Consider the following 25,241-nt stretch of genomic DNA (forward strand, 5'->3'; position numbering starts at 1 on the left):
GACGATATTGAAAACTTCAGAGGGAGTAGGCATTAGCTGCTACACCAAGAAGGTGATATAAGAACACAGAGACGATATTGAAAACGACAACGGCCTGGGACTTCCCTGGTGGTCCGGTGGCTGAGACTCTGTGCTCCCAGCGCAGGGGGCCCAGGTTCCATCCCTGGTCGGGAAGCTAGATCCCACATGCCACAACCAAGACCTGGCACAGCCCAGTAAAGAAGTAAACAAACAAAAACAAATATTCAAAAAAGCACAGTGGCCTAAAATTGTCCAAAACTGTCAAGAGACACAAATCTACATATTCAGCAAACACACATGACCCCAAATAAGGGAAATAAGGTAACAAATTCATACTTAGATACATTACAGTGAAACCATAGATCATCAAAAAATAAAATAAAAATCTTTAAAGAAGCAAAGAGAAAAAAAGAGACAGCCATGAAAAATTATAATTAGACACACAACTGATTCCTCAGCAACAAGAGAATCCAGAATAACAGTAAAAACTTCAAATGCTGAGAGAAAAGAACTGTCACCCATGAATTCTATCCTGAACAGTGCTTCACCTTTCAAGGCTGAGATTGAAATAGAGACACATTTAGACAAAGAAAATTAGGTTTACGGTCAAAGACCCACACTATTCTGAAGAAAGTACTCCATGAACAAGGAAAATGACCAAAAAAATGCAAGAAGGAATTGTGAGCAAAGAAATTGGTTTAAAAAAAAAAGTGGTAGTTCTAGAGAAATCCTGATTCCGTATAATAATAAATATGATAGCTAATGCCTGGGATTAAAAAAAAACACTAGTAAAGTAATGGACAAGGATGCTATAGAACATGGGAGCTGATTCGTGAAAACAACTGAAGCTCTCATATTTTGGGGAGAATGGGAAAATAATGGTTAATTTTAGACTTTGTATGTTAAAGTACGTACTCCAGCTGCTACAGTGAACACAGAATGAATACAACAGGGCCTCCCCGGCAGTCCAGTGGTTACGACTCCACGCTTCCAGGGCAAGGGGACGGGTTCAGTCCCTGTTTTCCTGACCAGGGATGGTACGGTCCAAAAAAAGGACATTGTAGAATGAAAACTGGAAGAGAGAAGAATGGAAAGGTTGGGATGGGGGTTGGGGGATAACAATAAATCTGAAAGAAAGTAAGAAACCCCAACAAACAGAGGTAAGACACAGCAAAATAGAAAGCAAAGAGTAAGATAGAAGAAATTAACTCAGATACACCAGCAATGACAACAATCATTTAGACTAAACAGATAAAAATGAGGTTGTCAGAGTAAACAAAATCTAAAAGCCAGATAAGTATTGTAAAACCAATACAATATTGTAAAGTTAAAAAATAAAAAATAATAATAATAAAATAAAATCTGAAAAAAAAAAATAAATGCAACACACTAAGACAGAAAGGCTGAGTAAAAGCATGTTACACATAAAGACCAACCAAACAGAAGCCGTTACCCTCAAATTAAAACTGGGCAAAATACACTTTAAGGCATTAGTAAAGCTAAAGAGAGTCACTGCAAAAAACTGAAGATTAAATTCACTAGGAAAATAGGACAATTCTAAATCTGTAAACATCTAAGAGCTCAATTTCACAACTTCAAAAGAATGAGGCCAAAATTGGTACGAATACAAGGAGACATCAACAAACCCACCACCAACCGTGGAAGAGTTTAGCCCACACAGTCACTGACAGATCAGACAGATAAAAACCTCAGTAAGAACAGTGAAAACTGGGATAATGCCACTAATCAGCTTGATTGATTGGTCACATTAAAAAGCCTCTAGCTCATTAAGGAATGCATCTCCCTTTGAAGATCACATAGAAACTGGCCACACTATAGGTCACAAAGTAGCTCATACTAAATTTGTATACCTATGGCTGATTCACGCTGAGGTTTGATAGAAAACAACAAAATTCTATAAAGCAATTATCCTTCAATAAAAAAATAAATTAAAAAAATAATCTGTATCACACTGGCCATTTTCTCTGACTACAATGGAATTAAGGGGAAAAGCAACATAATAATAATTATTATAATGACAACAAAATGAGAATCAAAGAGTCACTAAAAGGAAGACAATATGTACGGTGGTTATACTTTGTAGCCAAACTGTCTCAGTTTAAACCTTGGTTCTGCCAACTCAGGAGCTCTGTGATCTTGGACAAATTGCTTAAACTCTCTATGTATTCTCATTTTTCACACACATCAAATTGGAGTCATAATGGTCCTACTTTGTGAAGATGTTGGGAGGATAACATAAGTTAATATATGTAAAATGTGAAGATTGGTGGCTGGCACATAGTAAGAATTCAACAAAGTTTAGCTATTAGTATCTTTAAATGTTAGACATTAGGAAATTAAAAAAAAAAAAACCCACTCAGCCAATTCATGGGCCAAATAAATCATTATGGACATTAAAACTTAAATGTTTATAATAGAATTGGAGAGAAGGCAAAAATTAATGAGATAACATGCAAGTTAATGTAACAAAAGAAGCTGCTGCTGCTAAGTCGCTTCAGTTGTGTCCAACTCTGTGCGACCCCAGAGACAGTAGCCCACCAAGCTCCCCCATCCCTGGGATTCTCCAGGCAAGAACACTGGAGTGGGTTGCCATTTCCTTCTCCAATGCATGAAAGTGAAAAGAAGAGCAGAAATAAAATAAACCCAAAGGGAGTAGAAGGAAATAAACAGTAAAGATAAAAATCAATGACATGGACATCTCAGATACAATCTGGAGATCAACAGAACCAAAACTTTATTATTTGAAGGAAAAAGAAAACAGATCAAGAGATAAAGGAAAACAAACAATATTAGGGTGGCAAAGGCAGCATAATTACAGATACAACAGGGATAAAAGATAAGAGGGACTTATGAACTTTATACCAATAAACTTTAAAAAGAAGAAATGGACAAATTAATAAGCAAATATAAATTACCAAAACAGACTCAAGAAGAAACAGAAAACCTGAATGGCTACAACTACTCCAAGAAAGAGAATTAATCATTTTAATAGAGAGAAATAATCAGTCTAAGAAAAGAACTATGAGACCTATATGACTTTCCAGGTATTTGTACGAAGTATGCAAGGAACAGATCATTCCATTTTATGCAAACTCTTTAAAAGAGTAGAAAAAGAAGAAATTCTCCCTCCCCAGTTCATTTAATGGGGTTATTATCATTATGATACCCAAATTAGCCAAGGGCAGCACTAGGAAAGAACGACACAAGACAATCTCATGATCACAGATGAAAAAATCCTAAACAAGCACTGGCAGACAGAACCAACAGTGAATTAAAGACACACACAATCGTGACTAAGCTGCATTCATTCCCAAAGCCAAGATATGTTAAACATTAGAAAATACATTAATGTAAATTCACCACAAAGACAGATTAAAGCAGGAAAATGTGTGATTATCTCAGTAAAATAAAGGAATATAAATAATTCCATAAGATTTAGATCCACTCATAATTTTAAAATCAAACAAAAAAACTAGCACACACACAAACACACAAAAGCCCCTACCTAAACTAAGGGTAAAACATACCTGCCTTAACAAGATAAATATCCACACCAAACACCAACACCAGAACATCCACACCAAATAAAATCCTTAACAGTGAAAAAGTAAGCACGTCCCCATTAAAGCCAAGAATGAAATATAAGTGCCCATTGTCAACCACTTCTTTAACCACTGCATGGGAAGTCCTGGCCACTTCAATGATATGACAAAGGCATAAATGTAAATAACTGAAAAAGAAGAAACAAGCTATTCATGTTTCATAGGGAATATGATTAGGATCATAGAGAAACACAAAAGAACTATAAACAGGTTTTTAGAATTGTCATGACAATTTAACAAGGTTGCTGGATATAAGATCAATACACAAAATTCAACTCCATTTCTATACATCAGGCTGAAAGGATTATTGCGAAAGTATTTAAAACCTATCACATATATCACAACAGATATCTACTCAGCTACTGTCTGACCACCTATACAACTGGGACATCAGCAGGCATGTTCACCCAATGTGACTCCATTCCTTAGCCAAAAATGTCTGGGTTGGGAAGGACACCAACTCCAACTGAGCCAGGGATTCAGCACGAGATCTACAAGACCCCATCTTGGACAGTAGCTGGAAAGGAGATGCTATAAGTTCCACAGCCAAAGGGCAGCCACATACGCAGTGGAGCAAGAAGAATGGGCAGACCCCAGGAGGCAAAGGCTAAGACTATGCCCAGAGGAGGAGAAACCAAGGGCAGGGCTGCCTGTACTCTCGGCTCCTTCCCAGTTCCTGGTGCTCACGAGACCTCCCGGACCTCACGAGATGTGACTTCCAGAACACCTCTCTCTCTCTCTTAAGATATAGTCTCCCTTCTTGCTTGAGCAAATTTGTAATGCGTCTCTCTTATTTGCATCCAAAGAATCTTAACTAATTCTTAACAAATTTAGAAGTCAGTCTTGAAAAGCTTCTTTTCCTTTTCTTATTTCCTTGATGTGATGGACTGAATCCTTCTGGAGAGCTGTGAACCATCTCAAGGGAGCTTAAAATGAGAATATGGTAAATTCAAATTTGGCAAATCATCCCAGGATGGATTCCAACTCTATCTATTATTCTCTCATATGTCTGGATATTCTCCATCGCATATAAAATTTATAATTGCCTTCTTTACACCCTTAAGAAGTTTGGACTGAGATCTTCAAAGGAACATTGCCAATAAAGTGGATTGTCCTAGGGTCATTTTAATAATCTCTCTTTTCTGTATCAGTGATGAGGGTCAGTTTTACTGCCTGCTACTCTCCCGACTCATTTTCTTGACAAGATAAGACCTACTAACATAAGACACTCACAAATATGACATGTGAATCTTCTCACTAGGAGATTTTTTTTCCAGTGACCAGAGGTTAACAACACAACACACAGACTTGTTTACAAATTGCGGATTATGTTAAATGAGGGCCAAGTGTAGAACATTGATCAACATAGGACCCAGGGGCCAGAAACAAAGTTGTCATCCCCCTCCCCCGGGAAAAAAGCAAGGGCTAGAATTAAGGGCAAAAAACTAAGATGGGAAGACCTGAATTAGAGCCCTGCACCCACCTTTCAGGGCTTCCCAGGTAGCTCAGTGGTAAAGAACCTGCCTGCAACGCAAGAAACACAGGAGATGCAGGTTCAGGCCCTGGGTGGGGAAGATCCCCTGGACGAGGACATGGCAACCCACTCCAGTATTCTTGCCTGGGGAACCCCATGGCCAAAGGAGCCTGGCGGGCTACAGTCCAAAGGGGTTACAGAGAGCTGGACACGGCTGAGCAACTGCCTGAGAGAAACAGCAACCACCTCCAGTCTTATTTCCTTCATCCATGGGAAACTGTGTAGACAATTACTCCCACTCATAGGACTCTTGGAGGATTAAAGATAGCCACATCTACATAGGTCCCAGCATTTTACCTAGCATGGACTCAAAGAATGTCAGAGAGGCAGAAATAGAAACCTCTTTTAAACAATAAGAAACAATTCCTCTAATCTTGGAACAAGGTTCTTTCAAAGTTGAGAAATAACTAATCATCATAAAGCTTTTTTTATTGTGCTGTCTTTCTAAATCCCTACAATCAGAAAGTGATAGCAGAAATAAGCAGAAACCTAGGTTTTCATCTGGGATTCTTCTTGAAGGCTCTCAATCTGTCCAGAGAAAGGGGTCTTTGATCCATGAAATCAACGACTCATTGGTTCCCTAGAAAAATTAGGCTGGGGCTGAGCAAAGGTTCTGGCTGATAAAGCTGTCATGGCAACCATTAAGAAGGCTCTTCTACTGGGGTCAACACTTGGGCCCCAGCCAGTCCCTTCTTAGGAGGTTTGCCAGATACAGTCTTGGATCCTTTGTTAGTATGGGCTGAACCTTTTCCATTTTGCTACCCAGTTACTTCATGTTACAGCTCAACCTGCCCCTACCCCACCCATATATGCATTCCTAGCCAACTGGACCCTTGACCTTCAGACTCAGAACCCACCACAAGCATCACTAGCTCCTCGTGCCCAGGCACTAGACAAGACTTTCTGTGGCTCTGTTTCTTCTTACGAAATTAGATGGGGGAGCAAAATCATCTCTGCCATATTAGATCCAAGTCAGGCTGACCTACTTATCTGTTTTGAGAGATACATGTCCAGGGGATTGCTGTTAAGCTGAGCTTTTAAACAAACATCATCTATTGTATTCCGGGAAACAGTAGATCTGCAGCATCCGGGCGGGAGGGAGGACCGCACATGACTGTCCTTCTGGCAACAGCTTCCCTGCCTGTCTCCCACAGCCTACCTTGTCTGCAGCCCACTTGGCCTCCTAGAAGAGCTTTGATCCTTCTTGTGGCTGGGCACTGGCCCACTAAGCTCTTGAATCTTTTTTTTTATTTTGGTGGGGGGCGTGCTACATAGCATACAGGATCTTAGTTCCCCGACCAGGGATCGAACCTGAGCCTGCTGTAGTGGGAGCATGGAATCTTAACCACTGGACAGCCAGGGAAGTCCCAGAGCTCTTGAATTTTTGAGTCTAGTTTTTCTACCTCTTCTGGCTCTTGTTTGGCCACTAGCCCTCTTAACTGCCTGCCTCTGGAGACCAAATATCCTCACTGGTGTGTGACACGGCAGGAAACCAGGAATCACATGCAGGAGTCAGCCACCAGGAGCAGGCTCCCAGCAGAGGCTGGCCAGGCTCCTCCAGGAGTGGAGTGAGGGCATGTGCTTCAGCACAGGGACTTTGTGCCATCTCTCTGGGAGTCTCAGAGTTCTGTTTTGTCTATTTCAGGCCTCGGCTGTGTTCCAAGAAACAGTGCCTGCCAGATAAACGAGGCGATGGTAAGTCTCCTGAGGATCCAATCTTGGGACAGAGCCTACAGAATAACCAGCAAGCTCAGCATCACATGGCTTTTTTTTCCTTTAACTTACAAACACCGGTAATTGTTTCAGTGTCCTCTTGTGCAATCTTATAGCGATTCTGTCATTGCCTGGCTGGATTGTATCTCTGAACAACAAACAGCAGCTCCATGTCTAACATGAAAGGAACAGTCAACGCGTGTTTGCTGATAACCTTATCATCATGGTGGGTCAGAGATATCTCCTGAGACTTTATCCTGCTCCAGACTTGTCTGCATATTTCTTTAGGCTGCTTCGGCCAATTTTGCTCTCGCGTGGAATTCAGGAACACGCTGAGAAGAAGTGCAGCAGCCAGGGTCAGAGATGAGAAGGCTTCCAGGGAGAGGCCCTGATGGGAGTGGCGGGTGGGGGGCAGGGTGCCTAAAATCCTGCAGCGGAGTCTGATCTTGACCACTGGCCCAGGGATCCCAGGGTGGGTATCTCCCAGTGCTGGAGGGCACAGTTGCAGGCCATGGACATCCAGGTACAGGTAACGCTCAAGGGTCAAGGGATACTGTAGAAGTTCCCCGTGAAGAATTTTGCTGTGCAGGGTCAAGGTCAGCAGCTGGGCTTCAGCTCTGCTGAAGAGTGGGGACCATGCAGCCTATGCTGGCCCCTGGCTTGTCTCTCCAGTCCCTGATGCTATAGAGTCAGATTTGCTGAGAAAATACTTGCCTCCAGAGTCCAAGGCTGCCCCCTGAAGAGCCCCACCCATGCAGCTCCCACACAGATCAAACGCATCAGGACGGGATTTAGGGAAGAGCAGAGACAGCTGGGGTGCTTCACTGTAATCACAGCCAGGAAAAAGAAAGACAAGGAGAGTCTTTACTGAAAGCTTACCATGCTTCCCAGGTGGCACTAGTGGTAAAGAATCTGCCTGCAACAGAGGTGATGTAAGAGATGTGGTTCGATCCCTGGGTCGGGAAGATACCCTGGAGAAGGAAATGGCAACCCACTCCAGTATGCTTGCTGGGAAATCTCACGGACAGAAGAGCCTGGCGGGCTACAGTCCATGAGATCGCAAAGAGTCAGACACGAGTAAGACACTGCAATACTATGCTGTAGGCTTTAAAAGAGAAGGAACCTGAGGCTCCCAGAGGAAAAGCCCAAGGTCACAGCGTCCTGACCCTGAGATGCCACCCCTTCCTTGAGGAGCTGCCCCTCCCACCTCCCAGAGTTTCCTCCCCACCAGGCGGCCCCACAAGGGGCACAGTGAATTCCAGGGCTCTGTTTCCCACTCCTCACTCAGCTGGTGGTGGGAAATTCAATCTGGGTTTGCTTAGATATGGAGAAAAGAGGCCAGTGTAAGTCCAGTGAAACAGCAACAGTCAAGACTTGGTTTACCCGTCAATCCTTGGAAAAGGAAGGTGAGGAGGTAAGGAAGCAAAAGAAGTGAGTCACGTGACTACTCCGAGGGGTGGAGTCTGTTCCCTGAGTTCACACATGCGGGCAGGTAAAGGGGTTTCATCACTTCCAAACCAGGCTGGTGGATGCTCAGCTTACACACTGAAGTTAGAAGCCACAGTGCAGACCACGTGTGAGCATGAAGCTCCAGCCCTCGGGAACATCAGGGCTGTCCCAGGAATGGATGGTGACTCCCCAGCTCCTGGTCCAGCCTCTTCTCGGTTATAAACCTCACATCATGTTGTTACGATTTTTGTTTAAACAATTACATATTTTTAATTAATTAATTGGCTGGGCCGAGTCTTAGTTGCAGCACACAGGATCTTCAGTCTTCCTTCACCATTATATATTTTTATGCTTATCTTCTTGCTCAACTTAACTCTCACAATTGTTACAAAGGAAAGCTTACCCTCATTTTATATGTGTGAAAAATGAGGCAAAGAGAAGGCAATAACTTTCCCATAGTGTTACTGGCTTCAAAGTCAGTAAATGTGAGTTGAAAATTTTTTTTTTTTTTTCTTTTTGCAAGCAAGACCTCCTTAGACCTATGGGCCACAGAAGTGGTTTTCATTACCATCTCAGCAGCCCCCAGACTCAGCCACACTTCACTCCTAGAGACTTCCTGCCTGCAGAAGATGAAAATACAGCTTAAAACAATTAGAAGATGCTCATGCTTTTCTTTCAACAAGTGTCTGCGTATGTGCTAAGTGGCTTTAGTCGTGTCCGACTATTTTCCACCCTGCGGACTATAGCCCACCAGGCTCCTCTGTCCATGGGATTCACAAGGCAGGAATAGTGGAGTGGGTTGCCATTTCCTCCTCTAGGGGATCTTCCTGACCCAGGGATCGAACACACGTCTCTTACATCTCCTGCCTCGGCAGGCAGGTTCTTTACCACTAGTGCCACCTGGGAAGCCCCTTCAACAAATATTTATGTCTCCACAAATAGTTCTGGGTAAGATGTTGGGTGGATATGGGGGTGGAGAGGAGAAGGGAAGGAACAAAACTAGAAAACAGGGACCCCCTTCCTTCTGTTTCCGAGGAGTTGCTGGGAAGCCACTGGAGGCAGCAGCACCCAGGATTACAGGGCTGGCATCTGGCATCTTCCCAGCCCGGAAGAGCAGCCCTCCAGGGTCAGCTGCTTTTCCGTAGGATGGTGGGTGGAGGGGTCATCTCTGCACCGCCGGGCACTGCCGGGTGATGCTGGACAGTGAAAGAGGAATGACCAGGCAGGACCACCGGAAGAGCAGGAACCAGCCCCTGGCAGGGTCTCGCAACACATCAGGCCACTACGAGCCATTGCCCCCAGCTGCCTCAGAGGACCCTGACTCCTGACCCCGCTGCACCCCAGCTCCAGCTGTCACTTTATCCTCCTTCTCCTTCTTTCCTGATGGAGCCCGACACCATCCCCACTGGAAAAGCAAGCATGTCTACCACCACCATCATGGGTACAGCCTGATTAACCAAGGTCCCCTTCACCACTCGCACATCTTTACTCAGTCACTGCAAGAGAAGTGACCAGGCCGGCTCTCGCTCCCGTCCACAGAGTCCACACAGGACTCAGGCTGCACCTGCGGTGAAGGCATAGTCCCTCCTTTCCCCTCCACGGACCCGGGCCCCAATGCTCTGGGCTCTCCAGAAACTCAACCTCCCCCTTCATCTTCTACAGCAGCCCTTGATCTGCTCTTGACCTCTTCTCACTGCGGCTAAAATGCTTCAACCGCCCCTTCAGGTTCAGAGCTTCTATTTCTAGGCAAATATTCAAACAAGGGGCTCCCTCCTCCCCGCATCCTCCTGCAGTACCTGCTTCTGGCCCACATGATGATGAGGCGGGGTGGCCCATGGGCGTGGCCCACACAGGACTGTCGTCTGGGGCTGAACTCAGATGCTACCAGAGCTGATGTCCACAGCCGTGCCATGCTACCAAGTCACAGGGTCAAAAATCGCACATCCCTCCCATGTCCTGCCCTCCAAGACCCCACTTGGGTCCCCTTTCTCACCAGCTCTGGGCTCCTGCAGGTTCCTCCATTCTTAGGGTTATGCAGGAAGAGGGCATAGATCCAGCTGTTCTCAGAGTCCCCTTGACTCTCCGAAGATTCACGTAAGGGTTTCTCATACCTCACTGCACAGTCCAGTCTGAGGCCAGCACTGGGGATGCTCTCAACATGCCCTAAGCGCTTGGCATGTCCCCATCTGCCTCGTTCCCAGGGTAGAAACCTGTGGGGTCATTTCCTGCATTCTCCCCAAGGGACTGAAACACTGGAGCCGAGCTTGGATCATCTGGCCCCTGTTGGCCCTTTCCTATCCTGTCAACATCTCACCACCACCAAGTTTCATGACAGGTACTGAGGGCCTCCACAGACCCAGCATTTTACAGGCATGGTCTGCATCCGTCTGGCGGCGTCAGGGAAGATGGACATGCACAGATGACAAGGCGAAGGGGTGCACCCAGGGTCACAAGGGCAGATGGGAATTTCACCTGGTTCCAAAGCCCACTGGCCGCACGGTCCTTCCCCAACACATGCTGTATGTGTAACCTGTAACCTGTAACCATGCAGACTCTGCCGGACCAGTGGCCCAAAGGGTCCTGGGCACTCACCATGCCTCCGGTGCATTCTCGACAGTCCTGCAGGCAGCTGACGTTCTCCCAGGTGCTGTAGGCCTTCAGCCCGGCCACGAGCGCCTGCAGTGGGCGACTGTCGACGAGCTCCTTCCCATGGAAGATGTCCTCATCCAGAAGGGTGCCGGCATACCTGCAAGACAAGCGGAGACGGGCGATGGGTGCAGTGTGTCCCGAGCATACGTGCTCATCAGGGATAGGGGTCTCACAACTCCTTTGGGTTTTGGTGTTGGGATGCTCCTAAAATTAGTTTTCCCTTTTCTGAAAGAATTTGTGTAAGATCAGTGTGTTTCCTTTTTTCAAGTATTTAATGGATTTCACAAGCAATGTCAAAGCTATTCAGGTTTTCTACTTCTTTTTGGGTCACTTTCGGTACTATGCATCTTTCAAGAAATTTGTCTATTTCATATATGCTGTCAAATGTATTGGCATTACATTAACATCACATTAATAATAATGATTTTTAATTTTATCCTTTCAGTGTCTGTGGGATCTATAGTAAAGTTCTCTCTTTTATTCTAGATACTGGTAACTTGTGTCTATTTTTTTCTGCATCAGTCTCGAAAGATGGTACCGATGATCCTACACGCAGGGCAGCAAAGGAGAATAGGCTTTTGGATTCAGTGGGAGCAGGCAAGGGTGGGATGATTTAAAGGTCTTTCAATTTTATTTATTTATTGAAAGAAAAATAGTTTGGGGCTTGTTTATTCTCTATTATTTGACCATTTTTCTTGTTTCATTTTTATTATTCTTTGTACTTACTTTGGGTTTAAGTTGTTCATCTTTTTATAGTTTCTTAAAATAGAAATTTATTCCAGTGGTCTTAGACCTTTCTTTTGTGTTGTAAGCATCTGAAGGAATACATTTTTCTCTGAGTACTATCTTAGTTGCATACCACACATTTTGACATGCTCTGTTTCATGTCCATTCAAAATATTTTCTAATTTCCCTGTGATTTCTACTTTGACCTATGCATGATGTGTGTTATTTGGTTTCCTTGTATGTAAGGATTATTCCAGATATTTTTCTGTTACTAATGTTAGCTTAATTTCATTCTAACCAGAGAACATACTTTGTGTCGTATCAGTCATTCTAAATCTACATGGTCTGTCTTGACGCATGGTCTATGTACCCTGAGTGGGTATTCGGCTCGTGCCCAGCAGAGTGATTGACAGATGCCACTGAGTCTGTCAGTAATGCTCTTCATACGATTTACAGCATCGCTGGTCTTCTGTCTGTTTCATCAGTTACCCAGAGAGAAGGGCTGACGTCTGCAACTATACGTGAGGATTTGCTCATTTCCCCTTTCAGTGCTATCCACTTTTGCTTCCTCTATTTTGATGCCATTTTGTGGAATCCATACACATTTAGACTGTTACATCTTCTTGATGAGTAGACTCCTTAGTCATCATGAAGTGAGCTTCTTTACCTCTGGTAATGTTTCTTTTTCTGAGGTCTACTTTATCCAATATTAGTAAATCCATGCCAGCTCTTTTACGGTTAATGTTTGCAGGTGTAAGTTTTTTATTCTCATACTTGTAACCTATTTGTCTTTAATTTTAAGTGAGTTTCTTGTAGAAAGCATCTAGTTCAGTCTTAATTTATCATATCTTGACAATCTGAAAATAGGAGTGTTTAAATCATTTAATTCAATGTAATTATTAACGTGACAATTTAAAACTGCTGCCTCACAAGTTTTCCCCTGTTTATCCCATATGTTCTTTTCCCTCTGCTCCAGTCTTCTTTTGATTAACTGAATAATCTTTAGTATTCCAGTGTTAGATTTTAAACTGTTAATCATTTTTTCAGCAATTTTTCTATGGCCTAAAACATGCTACTTTAACTTATGACATTTTCCCTCAAATAGTGTTATACCACTTCAAGGATAATGTAGGACCCTTGTAATAATACAATACATAATTCCTTTTCATTCTCCCATCCATTATGCCACTGCTGAGACAAAAATATGTTCTATATATGTTACAAACTTCATTGCTATTTTTGCTTTAAACAGTTTCTTTTTTTCTTTATCAATGTTACTGAGGATTAATTTATTCCCAACAGATTGAATTATTCAAAGTGCACCATTTAAAGAGTTTTGACAACTCTATGTACCCACGAGAATATCACCAAATCAACCTACAGAATGCTTTCTAAAGAATGCCTCATCCCTTTTTGCAGTCCATCTCCTCCTCCTCCTCCCATCTCTGGACGACCAGCGACCAGCTCTTTGTTCGTATGGATTAGTTTGCATTTTATGCAGATGGGGTTATACAGTGCATGTCCTGTCTGGCTTTTCTCAATCAGCATGTTGTCATGAGATCCATCCGTCCACCCATATTGTACTATGTATTAGTAGTTGTTTCTTTTCATTGCTGGCCAGAATTCCATTCAAACGCATACATTACATTTCATTTATGCATCCACTTGACAAACATTTTCATTCCTTCCAGTTTGGAGCTACAACAAGTGAAGCTGCTAAGAAAATTCATGTAAGAATCTTAGAGGAGACATATGTCTTTATTTCTCTTGAGTAAACATGTAGGAGTGAAATGACTGGGTCATATGGAATACGTATTTTTAACTTTTTAAGAAACTGCCAAACAATTTTCCACAGTGGCTGTGCAACTTTACATCCCCACTAGCAGTGCACGGGAATCCTAGTTGTTCCGGCCAACAAGCTATCTTTGCAGTCCTTTTCATTTTAGTCATCCTAATGGATATGTCATCACTTTCCTGCCAAGAAGCAAGAGTCTTCTGATTTCATGGCTGCATTCACCATCTGCAATGATTTTAAAGCCCAAGAAGAGGAAATCTGTCACTACTTCCATCTTTTCCCCTTCTATTTGCCATGCAGTACTGTGGCCAGATGCCATGATCTTAATTTTTTAATATTTAGCCTTAAGCTGGCCCTTTCACTCTCCTCCTTCACCCTCATCAAGAGGCTCTTTAGTTCCTCTTCACTTTCTGCCATTAGAGTAGTTATCATATGCATCTCTGAGGTCCTTGATGTTCCTCTCGCCTATCTTGATTCCACCTTGTAACTCACCCAGCCTGGCATTTCTCATGATGTGCTCAGCATATAGGTTAAACAAACAGTGTGACAGCAGACAGCCCTGTTACGACAGTTTTGAACCAATTTTGAACCAGTCAGTTGTTCCATATAGGGTTCTAACTGTTGCTTCTTGACCCACATACAGGTTTCTTGGGAGACAGGTATGATGGTCTGGTATTCCCATCTCTCTGAGAGCTTTCCACAGTTTGTCATGATCCAGTCAAAGGCTTTAGCATAGTCAATGAAACAGAGATAGATGTTTTTCTGAAATTCCCTCGCTTTTTCTATAATCCAGTGATTGTTGGTAATTTGATCTTTAGTTTTTCTTCCATTTCTAAACCCAGCTTGGACATCTGGAAGTTCTTGGTTCGCATAATGCTGAAGCCTAGCATGCAAGATTTTAAGCATGACCTTACTAGCATGGGAGATGAGTGCAACTGTCCGATGGTTAGCACATTCTTTGGTACTACCCTTCTTGGGAACTGGGACGACACGGATAGACCTTTTTCCAGTCTTGTGGCCACTGCTGGGTCTTCCAGATATGCTGAGATGATGAATGCAAAACCTTGATGGAATCATACTTTAGAGATTTGTATAGTTCTTGAATTTCATTGCATCCATTAGCATTATTAACAGCTTTATTAACAGCAGATGACAAACCTAGACAGTGTGTTGAGAAGCAGAGACATTATTCTGCCAACAAAGGTCCATATAGTCAAGGCTATAGTTTTCCCAGGGGTCACATACAGTTGTGAGAGCTGGAAGCCATAGAATTGATGAATTTGAACTGTGGTGCTGGAGAAGACTCCTGAAAGTCCCTTGGACAGCAAGGAGATCAAACCAGTCAATCTTAAGGGAGATAAATCCTGAACAGTCACTGGAAGGACTGATGCTGAAGCTGAAGCTCCAGTATTTTGGTTATCTGATGCGAACAAAAGACTCATTGGAAAAGTCCCTGATGCTGGGAAAGATTGAGGACAGAAGGAGAAGAGGGCATCAGAGAAGGAGATGGCTAGACAGCATCACCAATGAACTCATCAAACATGAACTCAAAGATGAGTATGTTTAATGAGTTCATCAAACATGAACTCAGGCAAACTCTGAGAGATGGTGAGGGACATGGAAGCCGGGCATGCTGCAGTCCATGGGACTGCAAAAAGTCGGACATGATTGGGCGACTGAACAACAACAACAAATGGATATGTAATGATAATCCTCATGCTTTGAATCTGCATTGCTCTGATAACTAATGATCACAAAACTTTTTTTTTATGGTCTATTGTCTGACCATATCTTCTTTCATTGGGCTTCCCAGGTAACTCAGTGGTAAGGAATGCAGGAGATGGAGGTTTGATTCTGGTTTGGGAAGATCCCCTAAAGAAGGAAATGGCTACCCACTCCAGTATTATTGCCTGGAGAATCCCATGGACAGAGGAGCCTGGTGGGTTACAGTCCAGGGGAGTCGCAAAAGAGTCAGACACGACTGAGGGACTAACACTGTGTGTGTGTGCGTTACAGTGCTGTTAGTTTCTACTCTACAGCAGAGTGAATCAGCTATATATACGAATATATCCCCTTTCTTGAGGGATTTCCTTCCTATTTCGGTCACCACAGAATGTTGAGTAGAGTTCCCTGTGCTGTACAGTTGATTCTCATTAGTCCAGGGTTGATCCCTGGGTCGAGATGATTCCCTGGAAAAGGGAATGGCCACCCACTCCAATATTCTTGCCTAGGAAATCCCATGGACAGAGGAGCCTGGCAGGCTACACTCCAAGGGGTCACAGAGTCAGAAAGGACTGAGTGACTGAGCACACCACATTCCCTTATGAGCAATGTGCATGTCAGTGCCCAGAGGGAGTGGGCAGCACTCTAAACCTATGCTGGGGTACAGTCACCCATGCCCTGGGCTGTGGCTGCAGTGCAATGACTCTCAGAGAACCTCAGGACTGGCCATTTAAAAAACGTACCTGATTCCCCTCTGACCTCCCTAAATACACACATACACACACACACACACCCCTGGACGTTCCCCAGGGTGGAAATGGGTGGGAAATACATTGACTAAGAAAAGGAAGAATCATTGAGGCTCTCTTAGAAGAGATTTGGTAAGATTTCTTTGCAATACTAGCCTGAGATTTTTTTTAGGGGGGAAGAGGAGGCTCAAGAAGGAGGAGATATACATATGTGTGTGTGTGTGTGTGTGTGTGTGTGTGTATGTAATTATGACTTTCTCATTGTTGTATGACAGAAACCAACACAACAATGTAAAGCAATTTTCCTCCAACTAAAAAATTGAAAATAAATGTGAAGAGCCAACTCATTGGAAAAGACCTTGATGCTGGGAAAAATTGAAGGCAGGAGAAGACGGGGATTACAGAGGATGATGTGGTTGCATGGCATCACTGATTCAATGCACATGAGTTTGAGCAAGCTCTGGGAGACTGTGAAGGACAGGGAAGCCTGGCATGCTGCAGTCCATGGAGTCACAAAGAATCAGACATGACTGAATGACTGAACAACAAAAATGAAAAGAATAATAAAAATTTTTTAAAAAGAAAAGGAATTTTAAATAATGAGATGAACACTGACAGGACATGGGCCCTACTGAGGACGAATGACCAACGGCCAGACGCAGTGGTTCCCCTAGTGGCACTTAGAAAGTTAAGAAACACCTGGAGTAACAGGCAAATTTGGCCTTGGAGTACAGAATGAAGCAGGGCAAAGGCTCATAGAGTTTTGCCAAGAGAACACACTGGTCATAGCAAACACCCTCTTCCAACAACACAAGAGAAGACTCTACACATGTACATCACCAGATGGTCAACACCGAAATCAGACTGATTATATTCTTTGCAGCCAAAGATGGAGAAGTTCTATACAGTCAGCAAAAACAAGACCAGGAGCTGACTGTGGCTCAGATCATGAACTCCTTATTGCCAAATTCAGACTTGAATTGAAGACAGTGTGGAAAACCAATAGACCATTCAGATATGACCTAAATCAAATCCCTTATGATTATACAGTGGAAGTGAGGAACAGATTTAAGGGACTAGATCTGATAGAGTGCCTGATGAACTATGGACGGAGGTTCATGACATTGTACAGGAGATAGAGATCAGGACCATCCCCATGGAAAAGAAATGCAAAAAAGCAAAGTGGCTGTCTGAGGAGGCCTTACAAATAGCTGTGAAAAGAAGAGAAGCAAAAAGCAAAGGAGAAAAGAAAAGATACAAGATTCTGAATGCAGAGTTCCAAAGAATAGCAAGGAGAGATAAGAAAGCCTTCCTTACTGATCAATGAAAAAAAATAGAGGAAAACAACAGAATGGGAAAGACTAGAGATCTCTTCAAGAAAATTAGAGATACCAAGGGAAAATTTCATGCAAAGATGGGCTCTATAAAGGACAGAAATGGTATGGGCCTAACAGAAGCAGAAGATATTAACAAGAGGTGGCAAGAATACACAGAATTGTACAAAAAGGATTTTCACGACCCAGATAATCATGATGGTGTGATCACTGACCTAGAGCCAGACATCCTGGAATGTGAAGTCAAGTGGGCCTTAGGAAGCATCACTATGAACAAAGCTAGTGGACGTGATGGAATTCCAGTTGAGCTATTTCAAATCCTGAAAGATGATGCTATGAAAATGCTGCACTCAATATGCCAGCAAATTTGGAAAACTCAGCAGTGGCCACAGGACTGGAAAAGGTCAGTTTTCATTCCAATCCCAAAGAAAGGCAATGCCAAAGAATGCTCAAACTACTGCATAATTGCACTCATCTCACAAACTAGTAAAGTAATGCTCAAAATGCTCCAAGCCAGGCTTCAGCAATATGTGAACCATGAAATTCCTGATGTTCAAGCTGGTTTTAGAAAAGGCAGAGGAACCAGAGATCAAATTGCCAACATCTGCTAGATCATGGAAAAAGCAAGAGAGTTCCAGAAAAACATCTATTTCTGCTTTACTGACTATGCCAAAGCCTTTGACTATGTGGATCACAATAAACTGGAAAATTCTTCAAGAGATGGGAATACCAGACCACCTGACCTGCCTTTTGAGAAACCTGTATGCAGGTCAGGAAGCAACAGTTAGAACTGGACATGGAACAACAGACTGGTTCCAAATCGGAAAAGGAGTACGTCAAGGCTGTATACTGTCACCCTGCTTATTTAACTTCTATGCAGAGTACATCATGAGAAATGCTGAGCTGGAAGAAGCACAAGCTGAAATCAAGATTGCTGGGAGAAATATCAATAACGTCAGATATGCAGATGACACCACCCTTATGGCAGAAAGTGAAGAAAAACTAAAGAGCCTCTTGATGAAAGTGAAAGAGGAGGGTGGAAAATGTTGGCTTAAAGCTCAACATTCAGAAAACTAAGATCACGGCATCTGCTCCCATCACTTCATGGGAAATAGATGGGCAAACAGTGGCTGACTTTATTTTTCTGGGCTCCAAAATCACTGCAGATGGTGATTGCAGCCAAGAAATTAAAAGACGCTTACTCCTTAGAAGGAAAGCTATGACCAACCTAGACAGCATATTAAAAAGCAGAGACATTACTTTGACAACAAAGGTCCATCTGGTCAAGACTATGGTTTTTCCAGTAGTCATATATGGATGTGAGAGTTGGAATGTGAAGAAAGCTGACTGCCGAAGAATTGATGCTTTTGAACTGTGGTATTGAAGAAGACTCTTGAGAGTCCCTTGGACTGCAAGGAGATCCAACCAGTCCATCCTAAAGGAGATCAGTCCTGGGTGTTCATTGGAGGGACTGATGTTGAAGCTAAAACTGCAGTACTTGGCCACCTGATATGAAGAGCTGACTCATTTGAAAAGTCCCTGATGCTGGGAGGGATTGGGGGCAGGAGGAGAAGGGGACGACAGTGGATGAGATGGCTGGATGGCAGCACTGACTCAATGGACATGAGTTTGGGTGAACTCTGGGAGTTGGTGATCGGCAGGGAGCCTGGCGTGCCCCAGTTCATGGAGTCGCAAAGAGTCGGACACAACTGAGCGACTGAACTGAACTGAACTGAACCGCACTTATCCATTGTCAGACTCTCACGTCTACTTGCCAAGGAGCTCTGAGAAACCCTTCTGTGTTCAGGATATGTAAGAGTCCAAGGGGCACACGTCTTAAGAAAGTCTGATATAAGAAACTTGGAGGGGCCCACAAGATAAATTAGGGAATAGAGATTCTGTGGCAAAAACATTCCACATCTCCAAACCTGTTTATTTAACAGGTAGTGCCTCTAGAAACATGAACTAGTTGTTTACGGGTTACGTCCACTTGAAGTGTTAGAAACCACTATCGAGCAAAATTCATGAGAAGTGCACATTGAGTATCTCTAAAACTGTTAAGTCAGCAAGAGGGCAGGATTCCATTTACAAAATCTGTGTTACATAAAAGTAAACAAGACATTTTGGCAATGAGATTTCAGTATTATATTAAAAACACAGTTCAGCACTATCATAAACAGTACTATACATGTTATATAATATACTATATGTAGTATTTGATTTATAGTTATAGATAGTCTTCATTTGGTGGAGGAACTCTAAGAAGCTTAACGTCCCTGGAACTCCATTTTTTGATAAGGACAGCACTATGGTGAATTTCTTTTTAAAAAAATATTTATTTCTTTATTTGGCTGTGTCGGGTCTTAGTCGTGGCATGCAGGATCTTTAGTTGTGGCAAGTGGGATCTAGTTCCCTGACCAGAGATGGAACCCGGGACCCCTGCATTGGAAGAACAGAGTCTTAGCCACTGGATCACCAGGAATGCTCCCTTTGGTGAATTTCTGAGACTGTGAAGTATCATTCTATCCATTCATTTATTCAAAAATATTAATAAAATCTTACTTTATACCAGGCACAGTTTTAGGTAGGTGCTATGGAGACATCCATTAAAAACAAAGACAGAAACTTGGTCAGTTGTCACAAGACATTGAGTTTACTCCATGTAAAAATCTTAGGACAGTGCCTGGTATATGACAGGCAATTGAATATGTGTCAAGCTATCATCTTAATTTTATCTTTACAGGTCTTGGGCAAAATGAGAAGGCCTGGATCCAGGATAAAGACAGAAGCACTGGACTTCCTTGGCGGTCCAGTGCCTAAGACTTCACCTCCGAAAGCAGTGGGTGTGGATTCAATCACTGGCTGGGGAGATAAGATCCCACATGCCTCAAAGCATAAATACTGAAACACAAAATAGAAGGGATATTATGAAAAAAAATTTAAAGGCTTGAAAAAACAAATGATCCACATTAAAAAAAAAAAAAAGACAGCAACACAATGGTGAAGTGGTCCATCCTGGCCTCGAACGCAGCCTGGACTGCTGAGCTGCCCATGTGGGCTGGAATAAATAACAGGAGAGGCAAACCTAAAATACTATTGCCTGGCACATCATACACACTGAGCTTTTTAAGAAGTTGTCAGAGACATTCTAAGCTAGGATATTCATTTTTGTGGCAAACCCCACTAGATGATTCCAAGGAGAGACTTCAACAACCAACTGCCCTGGCCAACTAGCCCTGGATGCCATCCTCACAATGCATAACTTCTGCTTCAAAAACCATCAAAATATTTAATGGAAAAGCTCCAAACAGCCTCGTGGCCAAGAGTGATGTAATCACACAAGGTAATTTCATTGAGTTGAGTTGAAGTACCCCATGCAGAAAGTCAGGCTACTCTTAGATGTGGCAATGCCAAATTAAGGATCCACAATTCCTATGCTCAAAGAATTCACGATGGTAAACCAAGAGCCACTGTGCAACGAGTAAAGGAGGCCAGGATGCTGCTCTAAGAGGCCTACAAAGCCCTCCTTATTCCACGAGAGTGGGAGCAGTTACAGATTTGATTTTCCTGGGCTCTAAAATCATTGTGGATAGCGACTGCAACCATGAAATTATTATTATTGTTTTAGAGTATCTCTAGTCTTCTTCTTTTTTTTTTTTTTACTTTTTTATTTTATTTTTTAACTTTACAATATTGTATTGGTTTTGCCATATGTCAACATGAATCCGCCACAGGTATACACGTGTTCCCCATCCTGAACCCCCCTCCCTCCTCCCTCCCCATACCATCCCTCTGGGTCGTCCCAGTGCACCAGCCCCAAGCATCCAGTATTGTGCATCGAACCTTGACTGGCAACTCGTTTCATATATGATATTATACATGTTTCAATGCCATTCTCCCAAATCATCCCACCCTCTCCCTCTCCCACAGAGTCCAAAAGACTGTTTTATACATCAGTGTCTCTTTTGCAGTCTCATATATAGGGTTATTGTTACCATCTTTCTAAATTCCATATATATGTGTTAGTATACTGTATTGGTGTTTTTCTTTCTGGATTACTTCAATCTGTATAATAGGCTCCAGTTTCATACACCTCATTAGAACTGATTCAAATGTATCTTTTTAATGGCTGAGTAATACTCCATTGTGTATATGTACCACAGCTTTCTTATCCATTCATCTGCTGATGGACATCTAGGTTGCTTCCATGTCCTGGCTATTATAAACAGTGCTGCGATGAACATTGGGGCACACGTGTCTCTTTCAATTCTGGTTTCCTCAGTGTGTATGCCCAGCAGTGGGATTGGGTCATAAGGCAGTTCTATTCCCAGTTTTTTAAGGAATCTCCACACTGTTCTCCATAGTGGCTGTACTAGTTTGCATTCCCACCAACAGTGTAAGAGGGTTCCCTTTTCTCCGCACCCTCTCCAGCATTTATTGCTTGTAGACTTTTGGATGGCAGCCATTCTGACTGGCGTGAAATGGTACCTCATAGTGGTTTTAATTTGCATTTCTCTGATAATGAGTGATGTTGAGCATCTTTTCATGTGTTTGTTAGCCATCTGTATGTCTTCTTTGGAGAAATGTCTGTTTAGTTCTTTGGCCCATTTTTTGATTGGGTCATTTATTTTTCCGGAATTGAGCTGTAGGAGTTGCTTGTATATTTTTGAGATTAGTTGTCAGTTGCTTCATTTGCTATTATTTTCTCCCATTCTGAAGGCTGTCTTTTCACTTTGCTTATAGTTTCCTTTGTTGTGCAGAAGCTTTTAAGTTTAATTAGGTCCCATTTGTTTATTTTTACTTTTATTTCCAATATTCTGGGAGGTGGGTCATAGAGGATCCTGCTGTGATGTATGTCGGACAGTGTTTTGCCTATGTTCTCCTCTAGGACTTTTATAGTTTCTAGTCTTACGTTTAGATCTTTAATCCATTTTGAGTTTATTTTTGTGTATGGTGTTAGAAAGTGTTCTAGTTTCATTCTTTTACAAGTGGTTGACCAGTTTTCCCAGCACCACTTGTTAAAGAGGTTGTCTTTAATCCATTGTATATTCTTGCCTCCTTTGTCAAAGATAAGGTGTCCATAGGTGTGTGGATTTATCTCTGGGCTTTCTATTTTGTTCCATTGTTCTATATTTCTGTCTTTGTGCCAGTACCATACTGTCTTGATGACTGTGGCTTTGTAGTAGAGCCTGAAGTCAGGCAGGTTGATTCCTCCAGTTCCATTCTTCTTTCTCAAGATTGCTTTGGCTATTCGAGGTTTTTTGTATTTCCATACAAATTGTGAAATTATTTGTTCTAGCTCTGTGAAGAATACCATTGGTAGCTTGATAGGGATTGCATTGAATCTATATATTGCTTTGGGTAGTATACTCATTTTCACTATATTGATTCTTCCGACCCATGAACATGGTATATCTCTCCATCTATTAGTGTCCTCTTTGATTTCTTTCACCAGTGTTTTATAGTTTTCTATATATAGGTCTTTAGTTTCTTTAGGTAGATATATTCCTAAGTATTTTATTCTTTTCGTTGCAATGGTGAATGGAATTGTTTCCTTAATTTCTCTTTCTATTTTCTCATTATTAGTGTATAGGAATGCAAGGGATTTCTGTGTGTTGATTTTATATCCTGCAATTTTACTATATTCATTGATTAATTCTAGTAATTTTCTGGTGGAGTCTTTAGGGTTTTCTATGTAGAGGATCATGTCATCTGCAAACAGTGAGAGTTTTACTTCTTCTTTTCCCATTTGGATTCCTTTTATTTCTTTTTCTGCTCTGATTGCTGTGGCCAAAACTTCCAAAACTATGTTGAATAGTAATGGTGAAAGTGGGCACCCTTGTCTTGTTCCTGACTTTAGGGGAAATGCTTTCAATTTTTCACCATTGAGGATAATGTTTGATGTGGGTTTGTCATATATAGCTTTTATTATGTTGAGGTATGTTCCTTCTATTCCTGCTTTCTGGAGAGTTTTTATCATAAATGGATGTTGAATTTTGTCAAAGGCTTTCTCTGCATCTATTGAGAGAATCATATGGTTTTTATTTTTCAATTTGTTAATGTGGTGTATTACATTGATTGATTTGTGGATATTGAAGAATCCTTGCATCCCTGGGATAAAGCCCACTTGGTCATGATGTATGATCTTTTTAATGTGTTGTTGGATTCTGATTGCTAGAATTTTGTTAAGGATTTTTGCATCTATGTTCATCAGTGATATTGGCCTGTAGTTTTGTTTTTTTGTGGCATCTTTGTCAGGTTTTGGTATTAGGGTGATGGTGGCCTCATAGAATGAGTTTGGAAGTTTACCTTCCTATGCAATTTTCTGGAAGAGTTTGAGTAGGATAGGTGTTAGCTCCTCTCTAAATTTTTGGTAGAATTCAGCTGTGAAGCCGTCTGGACCTGGGCTTTTGTTTGCTGGAAGATTTCTGATTACAGTTTCAATTTCCGTGTTTGTGATGGGTCTGTTAAGATTTTCTATTTCTTCCTGGTCCAGTTTCTGAAAGTTGTACTTTTCTAAGAATTTGTCCATTTCTTCCACATTGTCCATTTTATTGGCATATAATTGCTGATAGTAGTCTCTTATGATCCTTTGTATTTCTGTGTTGTCTGTTATGATCTCTCCATTTTCATTTCTAATTTTATTGATTTGATTTTTCTCCCTTTGGTTCTTGATGAGTCTGGCTAATGGTTTGTCAATTTTGTTTATCCTTTTAAAGAACCAGCTTTTGGCTTTGTTGATTTTTGCTATGGTCTCTTTTGTTTCTTTTGCATTTATTTCTGCCCTAATTTTTAAGATTTCTTTCTTTCTACTAACCCTGGGGTTCTTCATTTCTTCCTTTTCTAGTTGCTTTAGGTGTAGAGGTAGGTTATTTATTTGACTTTTTTCTTGTTTCTTGAGGTATGCCTGTATTGCTATGAAATTTCCCATTAGGACTGCTTTTACAGTGTCCCACAGGTTTGGGGTTGTTGTGTTTTCATTTTCATTCATTTCTATGCAAATTTTGATTTCTTTTTTGATTTCTTCTGTGATTTGTTGGTTATTCAGCAGCTTGTTGTTCAGCCTCCATATGTTGGAATTTTTAATAGTTTTTCTCCTGTAATTGAGATCTAATCTTACTGCATTGTGGTCAGAAAAGATGCTTGGAATGATTTCAATTTTTTTGAATTTACCAAGGCTAGATTTATGGCCCAGGATGTGATCTATCCTGGAGAAGGTTCCATGTGTGCTTGAGAAAAAGGTGAAATTCATTGTTTTGGGGTGAAATGTCTTATAGATATCAATTAGGCCTAACTGGTCTATTATATGGTTTAAAGTTTGTGTTTCCTTGTTAATTTTCTGTTTAGTTGATCTATCCATAGGTGTGAGTGGGGTATTAAAGTCTCCCACTATTATTGTGTTATTGTTAATTTCCCTTTTCATACTTGTTAGCATTTGTCTTACATATTGTGGTGCTCCTATGTTGGGTGCATATATATTTATAATTGTTATATCTTCTTGGATTGATCCTTTGATCATTATGTAGTGACCTTGTCTCTTTTCACAGCCTTTGTTTTAAAGTCTATTTTATCTGATATGAGTATTGCTACTCTTGCTTTCTTTTGGTCTCTATTTGCATGGAATATCTTTTTCTAGCCCTTCACTTTCAGTCGGTATGTGTCCCCTGTTTTGAGGTGGGTGTCTTGTAGAGAACATATATAGGGGTCTTGTTTTTGTATCCATTCAGCCAGTCTATGTCTTTTGGTTGGGGCATTCAACCCATTTACGTTTAAGGTAATTATTGATATGTATTATCCCATTGCCATTTACTTTATTGTTTTGGGTTTGAGTTTATACACCCTTTTTGTGTTTCCTATCTAGAGAATATCCTTTAGTATTTGTTGGAGAGCTGGTTTGGTGGTGCTGAATTTTCTCAGCTTTTGCTT

At 41.8% G+C, this 25,241-nt stretch overlaps 1 protein-coding gene across 6 annotated transcripts in view; it reads right to left on the reverse strand.

Annotated features, from left to right (window-relative positions):
- The window catches only part of ACOXL (acyl-CoA oxidase like), a 341,825-nt gene that overhangs the window by 132,753 nt on the left and 183,831 nt on the right, over window positions 1-25,241 (reverse strand). For all 6 annotated transcript variants that reach the window (XM_070798172.1, XM_070798174.1, XM_070798171.1 and 3 more), the window contains exon 12: window positions 10,933-11,086. In XM_070798172.1, the coding sequence (XP_070654273.1) occupies window positions 10,933-11,086 (154 nt within the window). The remainder of the gene's footprint in view (window positions 1-10,932; window positions 11,087-25,241) is intronic.

The sequence above is a fragment of the Bos indicus genome, chromosome 11, assembly GCF_029378745.1.
Source record: "Bos indicus isolate NIAB-ARS_2022 breed Sahiwal x Tharparkar chromosome 11, NIAB-ARS_B.indTharparkar_mat_pri_1.0, whole genome shotgun sequence".
In the NCBI taxonomy this organism is placed as follows: domain Eukaryota; kingdom Metazoa; phylum Chordata; class Mammalia; order Artiodactyla; family Bovidae; genus Bos; species Bos indicus.